General features: G+C 55.9%; 1 protein-coding gene across 3 annotated transcripts in view; it reads right to left on the reverse strand.

Annotated features, from left to right (window-relative positions):
- Positions 1 to 358: 358 nt before the first annotated feature.
- Positions 359 to 12084, reverse strand: part of RRBP1 (ribosome binding protein 1) — a gene marked incomplete at its 3' end in the record, with an annotated part of 41940 nt that continues 30214 nt past the window's right edge. For 2 of the 3 annotated variants that reach the window (XM_084246935.1, XM_084246934.1), the window contains 14 exons: positions 9964 to 10054; positions 9055 to 9147; positions 7236 to 7328; positions 7039 to 7122; positions 6798 to 6887; positions 5988 to 6080; positions 5596 to 5667; positions 4942 to 5037; positions 4227 to 4310; positions 2426 to 2533; positions 1647 to 1730; positions 1270 to 1365; positions 664 to 807; positions 359 to 397 (listed from right to left, as the gene is read on the reverse strand). In XM_084246935.1, the coding sequence (XP_084103061.1) occupies positions 359 to 397; positions 664 to 807; positions 1270 to 1365; positions 1647 to 1730; positions 2426 to 2533; positions 4227 to 4310; positions 4942 to 5037; positions 5596 to 5667; positions 5988 to 6080; positions 6798 to 6887; positions 7039 to 7122; positions 7236 to 7328; positions 9055 to 9147; positions 9964 to 10054 (1267 nt within the window). Of the gene's footprint in view, positions 398 to 663; positions 808 to 1269; positions 1366 to 1646; positions 1731 to 2416; positions 2534 to 4226; positions 4311 to 4941; positions 5038 to 5595; positions 5668 to 5987; positions 6081 to 6797; positions 6888 to 7038; positions 7123 to 7235; positions 7329 to 9054; positions 9148 to 9963; positions 10055 to 12084 lie in introns of all 3 variants that reach the window. The other variant, XM_084246933.1, reaches the window with a different exon arrangement.

The following is a 12084-nucleotide window of genomic DNA, read 5'->3' on the forward strand; positions in this document are numbered from 1 at the left end:
ACCGAAAGACAGAACAATTGCACTGATTGACATAGAGATACCCAGAGGTCCCGGCCTCCCCAGCACACACCCTGGGGTCTGTCACAGAGCTGATAAGGGCTTTGGCGTCTGCTGGCGGTAGTCCAGGGCTGGTCCTGGGGAATAGTGTTTATCGAATGTGACAAAGATTCTTTTACAAACAGGGTCTGTGAGATCTATTTCTGTGGTTCTAAGAGACTCCTGTCTCTAATGGCTTCTTTCAGAGCTACCGGAAGTTGGGCCTGGATAACGCTGTGTTGGTCGGTTTATTTATTTGTAAGGAATGTATAAGGCATTTTGGTAAGTTGAACAGTAACTTCTTTTTCCACGCAGAAGAGTTTCAGACAGAGGTGCCCTCCTTTGAGTTGCTGCTGTCCTCCTGCAAAGACAGACGGGCAGAGTGAGGGAACGGACGGAGTTAGGGAGCCAAGGGGAGCACTCAACTCGAAGTCCTAGGATCCAGCACCCCCTTCCCCAGACTAATACCCCACACCCTTCTGGTGGGAGCTGAGGATGAAGACAAGGGTCTGGAGTCTGGTGAGGGCTGGCAGCAGGGTCAGGGCGTGCTTCTCATGCAGGGGGCGGGTGGGGAGGTGCCAGTCGCCAGGGAACACATCTGATGCCCTGCACGGCCAGGACACTCACTGTTTTGGCCAGCTGCTCCTGCAACTTTTGCACTGTGTCTTTCTCCTTTGTGAGCTGCTCCTGGGTTGTCTTCAAAAGTTCCTGCAGTTTGGTGGCAGCGCGTCCCAGGTCACTGCTTAACTTCTTTTCTTTTTCTAGCCTCTCCTGTGGGTCAGAGAATCGAATGGGATCAGCCTTCACATGGCACGAAGCAGGAAGGCCTCTCTCTAGTAGTGCCCGGTGCCCTGACACCCTGGGAACAGGACGCCCTCTGAGGGCACACGCTGCCCGCTGTTTACCCAGAGACAGGCAGTGACGGCTGTGAGCAGACTTCTGACTCAGCTCTGCCCTGTCACCCACCAGCACACCAGCAAAGCTGCCTAGTGTGGGTGCTGAGCGGCACCGATGCCCGCCCCTCAAGCTCAGCCACACCAGCCAGCGGCTGCTTTATGTGCCTCTGAATGTTTAGGATCCCCCTCCCTCTCGAGTTAAGCCGGACCTGCTCGAGGGGCCTCAAGATCGCCCCGCTGCCATTCCCGCGCTGGTGGTAATAATGGAAAAGGGGTGCTCAGGCTTGGGTTGGGTGGGCGCCCCCTTTCTGGCCTTACAGCAGACCCCACCCTTTACCTTCAACTGCGAGACCTCTGCTTCTGATGACGTGAGGGGGCTACCACTGCGGAGCTTATCCAGCTCTTCTTGTAGTTGACACGCTGATTTCTGAGCCTTGGCAGAGAACACAGTGAGGTCAGGGGGGACAGGCCTCACAGACCTCACAAGTCCCCATGGGAACAGAAGGGCACCCCAGCCTGAAGGGACGACAGGTCAAGCTGTGACCAGATGATCAGGTGGGAGGCAAAAGGCCTGCTTATGCAGGAACACCCCGGGGGAGGGCCAAGGCGCAACCACTCCTGCCCACCTGGCCGGCCCATACTGTCCCCGATGTGGAAGCTTTGAGATTTTGGCCCCAAAGCCGATGGGGTCGAGACCACAGGGCAAAGCCTAACCTCCTCAAACTGGACCAAGAGCTTCTGCCGCCGCGTCTGCTCGTCCTCCAGGACGGCTTCTGTCCGCTCCAGCTGTGTTTTCAGCTGCATGGAAACATCATCATGAACGTACTCTGGGAACCCAAGCAGGCTGAGACCTTGAGGTTCCACCTTCTAGTTGCTTCTGACATTCCTCAGCCTTTCCCTGCCTCGGCCTGCTGAGGTGGCCTCTGCCCACCAGCCAGCCAGCGGGGTTTTTCCAAGCTCCCTCTTTGGGGAGATGATGCCGACAAGCTGTGCCGATGGCGCCTCCCTGATGTCAGGCTGCTTTGATGAACCCCAAAGGGCAAGGCCACCTCAAGAGTCACGGCACATGCCCCGGCCCCACAGCAAGACCCCCACCCAGCAGCCATACCACTGCTGCTCTGGTGACATCCCGAGAGGGCTCTCAGGGACAGCTCCTTGGAATGGCGCCGGAGCGCGGCCCCCGCCTGCGACGGCCTCGCCGCGGTAACAGCAGGCGAGCGGAGCCCTGCGCGCAGACCCAGCCGCCCCCAAGATCCCGATGTTAGGATGTGCCCCACACCTGGCCACTGCTCCTGCCCTTTCCTCTGTTCTGTGACTTCCTCAGAACCTGGGGGACCCTGCCAGTGAGTGTGGGGAGGGCGGGTGGTAGAGGCTGCAGGTCGCTGGTGTTTAGCCAGAACAGAGGCCTGCTATCCCTGCGCTCCAGATGGGGTGCAGAGGGACCACATGGGCGGTTAGTAACAGACATCTGGGGACCTGCTCACCGCCCTAACCTCGATGGGGTCCTGCTCAGCTGAGGGGGCCTCTGTGGGCGCAGCCGGGGACCCAGCTACATCACCATCCTCTACGTGGCTCTTCATCTCACTCAATTGCTGCCTGACCTGAAACAGGGAGGGGTGGGTTTGTGCAAATACGCAGCCACACACACCCACCTCGCACAAGCGCACACACACAGACCCCTCAGGTGGACTGTTGATGCTCCTTCAGGGACCCAATCTGGTAACTGACCTGTGTTAGAGTTGCCACTTAGGTTCCCTGGCGCAGGGAAGCCAGTGCCACGGCCCTTCACTAGGTCAAACCAAGGCTTGAGGACCACTGAGGGGTCCGGCTGATCCCACACTGAGGCCCCTGCTCTCTCTACCAAGGCCAGCTGCCTGGAGCCTCCCTGGGGCAAGGCGCCTGACAGGTGCCACGCACAGAGCAGATGAATTCGGAAGAAAGTACAAGATGACCAGTTGGACCAGCACTAATGCTACCTGGTCCTAGTTCTTTCAAGACACAAGCTACTGTTCAAAGCCCTTGTTGGAGGTCTAGAAAAGAGAGGACACCCTAGCCTAATAAGGTGCTTCACCCTTGTGCTGCATCTCTGGGGGTGGGGTTCATGTATCCAGTGGCCCCCAAGGCCCCAGCCCTCAAATCTGGAGGCATTGTCACCTGTGAAGGTCAGGTAAAGTCTCTAGTGGGAAGATCTGGGGCAGCAGTGACACAGGTGCCCCAAGGGCCCCACCCATGAGACGCAGCTCCAGAGGGTGCCACAAGTATGTGGGGTCTGCCTTCACATTTCTTCCCCCCTCCCTCCCATCACCAAATCCAGAAGTTAAAGTGCATCCCAATGATAATGAAAGATTCGGGGAAGTGATCTCTGCACCTGCCCCGAATCTGGGCTGTATCCAGACCCAACTTAGTGGCTTTGGTGAGTGGCCCTTGGGCTGAGGTGGAGACGCAGCCTGGAAAGCCCTGTCCTCCGGTTTGATGATCCTGGGTTCAGGGCTGAATGACTGGGAAGAGGGGGAGCTGGGAGCGTGGACTCCAGCGTAGTGGCTGTTCGAGCTCAGCAATGGGAATGGACCTTCAGTGTCCTCTCACAAGACCAGACATGCATTTGTACTCAAAACTGCCTAATTTCTAAACGTTGGCAACTAATTTAGGGTGTTAAAAGACCGTGCACATCAGACAACACGTCTGTGACCATGCAGTTTCTTGTCTGCAGCCCCAGCCCGGGAGCCATTGTTAGGACCGTGAGGCCTGCCTCTGTGAGACCAGACTGAACTTGCCAAGGCCCTGGAACAGAAAGCACTGGAACAGAAAGCCAGTACATAGAGGGACCAGCACGTCTAGGAATGGGGCACCTGTACCACTGGGCCTTGAGCAGGCCTCCTTGTACGTAAAGGGGTGACTGAGCTGGTCTGAGCCACGGATGAGGTGGAAAGGACCCAAGTCTGCCAGAGCCATGTACTGGGAGTCACAAAGTGGCCAAGCCCAGAGGGGCCCAGGTGACACGCCAGGCTCACAGGCAGTTGAACTCCACAAACTCCCAGCACCTAGACCAGCAACCAGGCTGTCCTAGGGGAGACAGAAAGTAGAATGTGATCCTGGCAGCCACAGGCCCAGCATGGAGGTTTGGGCAAACACGTGAAGCGCCCCTCGGCATACCCCGTCAGAGCCTGGCCCACACAGCTACGTCCCTCCACCAAGCCAAGTGACCTTGAACAGGAAGAAACACATCTGACGAATTCATCTCACACACACGCAACCTCCATGTCACACCGCCCGCCCTATAGCAACTTCACTCACCAGAGCAAGCTCATTGCTTTGTTTCTGGGCTTCACTGTTGGCTGCATCCAACTGAGACTGAGACTCTAATAAAAGTTGCCTCAACTTGAAGGAAAACAGAGCAGGTGTTGCGGGGCGGAGGTGGGGGGGGTGAGGGAGGGGGAGAAGAGACAGAAAAGCAGTCCTGTGAGTTCATACCCAACACATTCACATAAGCCATGGCTCCCTAGTGCCCCCAGCCACCACTGCTTTTTGAAGACTTAGGAAGGGCAGTATCCACTACTGCACACCTCAGTGTCCGCACTGAGGCCTTCTCAAATGTTACTCTCGCTTGCAAAAAGTAATGCCCAAGTCTGAGATCAGAACAGAATCGGGGGGTGGCAGGTTTTGCCTCTTATTTCTGAACAATCAGATAACAGTATCATTTAAATCCATACCCCCACCCCTTGCCAAAAATGTCTGTTGCCAAGTAGATAATTCGATAGCTGCAAGCGTGACCTGGCTTTATCCCTCCCTGTGAGTGGTGCCACATTTCTGAAATCTGTCTGTGTCTCCTCCCAATTCCACCCCCCCCCCCCCCCCCCCGCCACCCACAGCGGTGACACCTTCTAATGGCCCAAGGCCTAGGGCAAAGGCTGAGAGCTCAGACTTAGAGCTCATATTTAGCTGCAGGAGCAACTGGGCAGGCAGAGACCCCAGTGGGCAGGGGCCACAGGCCTTGTGGTACTAGACTCACCCCTGCCACCTCCTTGGCATAACTCTGACACTCAGCACTGGCAGCTGCCATGTGTTTCTCCAATTCCGCCTCCAGATTCGAGGTGTGCTCCCTCACCTGGATGTGCACACATACATCAGGGGCCAGCACTAACCCAGGGAACAGGGTAATGGATGGGGCTTCGAGTCTGGCTGGTTGTGGGATAAACAGGGACTGAGAGGGGACCTCCCCAGCCTGCTGGTCAGCTGAGGCCAGGCAGAAATGAGCAGATGACAGAGAACACCTTACTGAAGTGGGTACCCTGAACTCCAGCACTGCTGGGTCCTGAAGTGTTCTCACACCCCAATAGTGGGGGCGAGCTCTCAGATTTACTTGCAAGGTGATACCAGGAGTTCCTTCTCCAAGGCAGGGCTGACTGGCGTGGGAAGGAGCAGCGGGGCAGTGGCACACACCTCCCCTGGCTCAGAAGGCCATGGCAGAAGCCGCTGTCTGTTACGACTGGGCCTGTTGCCAGGGTCACGGCTGCCTCAGGCCGCTCTGAAGTGGTAAATAGCTCTCATTAAGGAAAAGCAGGACCGACAAGATTGTGGTCCATTAGGGAAAAGGAGGAAAAGAGTCTCTGATTAATGTTTCTCTGTGAGGAAAGCAGATCCCTAAGCAGAGCTCCCCACATACCTGGTCTGAACTTTCCAGTTCTCCTCTTAGCTTCTCTACGGTCTCTTCAAGATGATTCACTTTGACCCGTGACTACAAAGCAAGGGGAAGCCCCGTCAAACACAAGGCCCTGGAGGGGGATTTGTCCCAGGATGTACTCTCCTCACTCAGAGCCTCTCTCGCAGGGAGCAGGCAGAGTACAACCCCTTAGGCAGGACCCTGCAGCTTCTTCCTGGGGCCGGGTGTCATTGCACTTTACGCAGCACCACCAAAAATCAGCAACTTGACTCTTTTGCCAAGGGAGCCAGTTGAATAGTGCTAGTAAATTGTTTGAATTCCTAGAGAAGTTGGGCCCCTTGGAGAGAGATTCCTGTGGCTGGACCCTGGGGAGGGCCGGGAGGCCTGTCTTGTACCTTTTGGAGCTCTTCCTCTGTGTTGTTCAACTTGATCTTCCACACCTGCTCCTCTTCCTCCACGCTCTTCTGCAGGGCTTGGAGCATGCCCTCCTGGGGGGACAGGGCGCTGAAGCTGGCCCTCTCCTCAGAGGCCCACCACACATAAACACACACTGCATCTCCCTGTCCCCTCTGCTCCTCTGGGATGATGCCTGGCTGCCCATGTGTGGCCCTGCACTGATCTTGTCATAGTGCCAGGTGCAGAGGGAAGGAGGGCCACAGTGGGCCCTCTGGCTAGTGTGTGAACACGGGCTGGGAGTCACACAGGGGAATGAAGTCTGTGACACAAATGAGGCCACTAGGATTCTCGCCTTTCTTGGATTTGCGACTAGCACCGACCTGATCAGAAGCCCAGAACACGGTGCACAAAATTGGGTGGTTTGGATCAAGAGGGCTGGATTCAGTATGGCTCGAGTCAGTCAAATGCTCACCTTGTTCCTTCCCAGACTATTCCTTGTGATGACCAAGTCTCTCCTGCCCCTGGGGCTAGCCCCAAACCTGAAACTTGACTCTCTCCTCAGCTTAGAAGCAAGGAAGACCCACATGCCTTAGCCAAACCCTTTACTCTTCAACCAAAGAAGTGGAACCGAGGGAGGGGAAGGGACTTGCTCAAGGTCACACAGAGCCACTGCTGGACACAGGGCTCAGGGCTCATTTCCCAGGGGACAGTGGGGCTTTTCCACATGGCTTCCCTCCCTGCTGTTCCTGAGAGACTTCTCCTTCCCGAAGCCTCCCCCGCCCCCGCCCTGTGGGCCTTCCCCAGGCTACCGTCTGCGCCAGGATGGTGCGGTACTTGTCACACTCGGCCTGCAGGGTGCTCTGGGTCTCCTCAGCCTCCCTCAGTTTGGAAGCCAGCTCCTGAGGGTAGAGGGCAGAACAGAGCACGGTCAGGAAAGCCAAACACAAAGGTTCCTCCCACGAGCGCGGTCACCCACCCTTGCTGGGAACAGGGGCGAGGAGGGTGACAGCGGCGGCCCCGGCGAGGGCACAGGCTGGCACGAGGGCTTACCGAGGAGGGCTCCGTGTGACTCGGTGACTGCGTTAATAGCTTGGTGCCTTTTTCTTTGAGTTCCTGCAGCCACTTGGTGTAGTTCTGCAACAAAATGTACAAGGTGGGGCCCAGGCAATACCATTCCTTGTGATCGGGTGTGTGCGTGCATGCGTGTGCGTGCGTGCGCGTCCCAGGGTACCGCCCTCCCCTCCTACCTGGTGTGCTGAGTCGGAGAGTTCAGGGAACAGAGACAACAGGGCCTCTTTGGTCTGGGCCTCGGTCTGACTGCGCTGCTTTTCTGATTCCTCCTGGAAGAAGGGGAAAGGGGGGCATTTGGCCTTGAAGGTTTAGGGCACCCCCGGGAGTGCTCATGGGCCTCTACCCCAGGAAGGGCGGGGTCAGGATCAGCAGAGAAGGGAGGGTGGGGGGGGAGTTCTGTGGAGCTGAGGCGGGTGGTGGTGGTTAACTTCTGGCAACCCCTGCCTGGTGGGTCAATTTTCAACAGACTCGGCTCTGACCCAGGGGGCCAGCGGGCCAGCCCGCAGCAGGTGCCAGGTGCTTCCCAGCTAGTACAGTATCGGAGCAGCCGACAGAAGCATCTGGGAGTCCTGATTCCTGAGTGCTCTGCTTGTGTGTATGTGTGTTTGTGCGTGTGCATATGTGTGCGTGCGTGCGTGTGTGTGTACACACTGGCCATGCCCTGTCCTGGAGGCTCCCACTCACTCACAGCATGAGAAAGGAGTGGAGGGGGAACTAAGGAGCTCTGCCCCAGACTGTGGTGTGTCTGGGGACAAACAACACCCCCTCCCCACACCCTGGGTGGTGGCCACAGGCATTTCTGGCTCAGAGTCTTACCTGGTAACCTGCCCCTGGCAGGTCGAACCTGTTGCCAGCCCCCCAAGATCTGGCACAACCCGAGGTCTAGGGGCGTCATTAGGAATGCAGGATTAGCACAGAGTGGTGGTCAGAATGTGCGCATGCAGGACAGCTGACGCCTGGCCCGACCACAGCACCCATGTGGTCTGCACTCGAACCTCAGAAGTGAATTCTTCGGCCTGCTACGGACCCCTGACCTCGTGACTGCCATTCAAGTCCCCTCCCCCACATGCCTTGTGGGGTCCAAGGCAAGAGCCAGAGGACCAAGGACCAGCTCTTGTCTTTATCTGGCTGCATGACCATGAGCGAGTCAGCTGACGTCTCTGGTCACAGCTTCCACATTTGCCACAGAAGACCAGTCCCCTTGGTGACCCAAGGCCAGCCCTCCAGCTCCCACCACCTCTCGGGGTCCTCATCTAATGCAACCCTCAGGCTCCCTGTGATCCATGGAAGTCCCAGCAAAGCTTATTATCAGGACAAACATTTCTTTTGCATGAAGGACCGGGAGAGGAAGACCGGCTACCCCCAGGCTTTTCCATCAGGGCCAAGGATGGTGGTGGTGGGGCCCACCCTTGCCGCCGCTGTAGACCATGTCCAGGCCAGAGCCTTAGTGCTGGCCCCAGGGCCCCAGATGCTGAAACCCCACATTCCACCTACGTGGGCAGCACAGAGCACAGGTTCCTAAGTGCTTGCTGCTAAAAATGAACTCCCTCTCTGTGATCAATCACAGAACCCAAGAGGCCCTGATTTAAGAAGCCAGTAGGATTATTCAGACAGAATATCAGGAGTCAAAAATAACATGAGGAAAGTCCATGAAGACGGCCAATCTTGGGTGTTCTCATAGCTGGTGTAGCCAGGTGGGCTCATGGCCCCCATGGCCCCTCAGTTTCTGCCCCTTATGTTAAAGGGCCCTGCTGAGTAAAAGCCATCAAAGGAGCACTATTCCTCTTTCATTTTAAAGAAAAACGGAAGGGCGAGAGGAAGAAGGGAAAGCAAAAAGGAAGATACAGGAGCCCAGGGCACTGTGCCCTTGGCCCCTGGCATAGATTTCTGAGCTCAGAGGTCAAGGCTGCTCTGCATGTAGTTTGAGTTCTGTGTGTTTTGCTGAAGCTATACAGGTGCCGCTAGATCTAGTTTAGGGATGGGGGAGGCTCTGACCTTGGCCTGGGTCATGGAGCGCAGTTTCTCCTCACAGGCTCTCTCTGCTGAGGCCAGAGCTTCCATCGCCTTCCAGTTCTTCTCTCGAAGGTCCTGGGAAGTGACAGGTGAAAAAGTAAGCAGGCAGACCAGGTCAGCTGTAGACACAGGCCCACAGGAGCTGCCTCAGCTGGTCTTACCAGGGCAGGGCCCAGAGAACCCGCCCGTCCTCACTCTGGACCCCATGGTGGCTCTGCAAAGGAACAACAGGCCCTTTCTCTTGGCCCGCACCCACAGCCAGATGTGGGGTGGTCAAGGCTTAGCTGTAAGGAGGCAAACTTCCTTCCAGGGAGACTCCAGTCTGAAGGAGATGAGGAGGGAGGGTAGGCTTGCCCTCCTCAGAGACAGGCTCCCCACCAGCACAGCAAGCCTTGTCTCTGGCACTGGGAGGTACAAGCCAGGGACTCCCCTGGAGTTAAAAGACAGGGCAGCTGGGAAATCAGAGCTCTTTGAGGGTCGGTAGCCTGGAGGGGGGATATGGCCAAGGTGGCTCTGCACCCCACATGAGAGGAGCTTTTCCATCGCCTGCTCTTGTCCCAGCCTTCCCGCTCGAGGGAACCACGTGACCCAAGCAAGGCCAACTGGCACATTCTGCCCCATCACAGGAATGGCTCCTTGCTTGGGCACAGGCTCCACACTGGTCCAATGGGCCTCAGCCCTGGGACTTATGAGACCTGAGGGGGAAGGCAGGAGGAACCCCATACCCCATCTAGGGAAAGGCAGACCTTCAGCCACAAGTAGCACAATGGAATGTAAAGAGGTAGCTAAGCACACCACCTGGCTAGTGGCTAGGGGCAGGTTTCACGTAGCAGGCCCGCCCTCACATTGCTCAGCCTGCTCTTCCTGCCCCACTCATTGCCTGATACTCACATTGTTCTTCACTTTCTGCTGCTCCACTGCCTCCTTGAGCTCAGTGGCCTCCTTCTCCATACATCTCACCTGAGACTCCAGCTCCTTGAGGCTGAATGAAGACAGTGGGGTCAGTTCCAGGTTCTGAGGGCACAGGCTCCTGGAGGGCCCTCTTGACAGGGCCCCTTCCATTGCTACCTGGGCATCTGCCTCCACCAGGAGCACACGCCAGGCCAAGCCACCCATAGGGCCAGCCCCTCCTGTACTCCCTCTACCTCGCAGGCGCAGCTTTCAGTGAAGCCAGGACACAGTCCCCAAAGGCCACCAGAGTCCCACTTAGTGATTTGGACTCCAGAACTACAGAGGTCAAAGTGGCCACAGTCACCAGCACAGGGATGGGCCCCAGACAGTGAGGCTTTGGAATTTTTCTTCTCGTGAATGAGCTCCATTGTCTGGTATCTGGTTCTGTTTTCCCCACAGAATATGTGGCTGCCCCCTCGTGCCCCAGCCACACCTGGCCCTCATAAGAACAGCTAGGCCTTCCTAGAGGACATCTGAACTAGGTGGCACTATCACCGCATCCCATCAAGACTAGCAGCCACCACTCTCATCAGCTCACAAAAGTCGACTCACGCCCCATCAGGTACAGCATAGTTCCTTCCCCTGCTCTGTGTTAGTCCTGAAATGACCCCCAGAGGCTGTGGGCTGTTAAGTTGTTGGTCCCATCTTTGCCACATTTCCCTCCAGATTCCAGAGGGTCATCTACCTCATAGTCCAGAAAGTAAGAGATCAGCAGTGCTAACTAAAACTGCACTAGCTGTCCTGAGGACACTATGTTACTTTCTGCATCAAGATTTAAAACAGGGAACGCCCCAGGGACACCTGAACTCTAAAGCCCAGAAGTCGCCAGTGGTGACTTGAATCAGCACAACTGCACTACTCTGAGCATGAAAGAAGTCCCTGCCTGGGAGGGGCTGCCACCAGTCGTGGGGAGGTGGGGTCTGGCCAACAGAAGCAAATGTATCTATATTTCTTAGGATGGGTGATGGTCAAAAGTTTTTGAAGAACACTATTCTAATGGATGTTAGGATTGAATATAGTTTCGGGGAGGGTATAGCCTGTGTCTCCCCTCACCATGCTATCTGGGAATAGACCCCCATGGCACCACCTCACACTTTCACCTTAAATACGCCCTGCATCCGGCCTTGAAGATGGTTGTTGACTTCCTGGGTGTTGGTTTCAGACCCACAGAACCTTGACATTCCCCTGCCCCCAAACTCCTCTGGGACCCCTCAAAGCTTTCCTCTCAAGTTCCCTGCATTATTCAATAGTCTGCCTCCAGTCATCTACCCCAAAAGCACAAGGCCCCAAGGAAGATGAGTTAGCAGGCTAATGGCAAGGACACAGTAACAGTTGCCCCTCTGGTAGCTTTTGCCCAAGTTATAGAACTTCTGGGGCTGGATCATCAGCACAGAACAGGATGACCTGGGCTAGTCACTACCTTCAGATAAGAAAATGAAAATCTAATTTCTGTCAAGCATAGAAATTAAAACCAACCCTATTTGCAACATTACTTAAGTTATGTACTGTGTGCTCCAAGACTCTGATCTTTAAACACAAAGAAAAAAATACCATCATGAGAAACAAAGTTTGCCTTTAGCTTTCTGGAAGAAAGCACACCGGGAAAGGAAGGTGGAGAGGATTTACTTTTGGGTCTTTCGCAGGGTGCTCTGGGTTTCACCTGGCTTCCTTCTCCAGCCCCCAAACCACAGAGCCTGATGCCAGAAAACATGGGCTATGGCCTGAGGAGGCATCCACTGCCTGTCAACTCACCCCAGGGGCTGCCCTCTGACCTCTGACCATGGCTGCCTGGACCATGGGCATCTACTCAGGGACCCCTACACTAGAAGTGACCGTCTCAAGAACTCCAGCCCCCTGAATAAAGTTGCCCCACCCGGGTGTCAGCTCCAGTTTTAGCAAAAGCAAACAAATAGGTGCTGACCCCAGCCCCGTGCTGGGCTGCTGACACTGAGGGATATAACCTCTGTGACAAAAGGCAAACTATTCTGTGACTTGGGAAGCTGTGAACTACACCAAAGTCCCAGGTTCTTCACTCTGGGTGTACAACTGCTTTTCCGATTT

This window comes from Talpa europaea (genome assembly GCF_964194135.1).
Source record: "Talpa europaea genome assembly, chromosome: 11".
Lineage (NCBI taxonomy): Eukaryota > Metazoa > Chordata > Mammalia > Eulipotyphla > Talpidae > Talpa > Talpa europaea.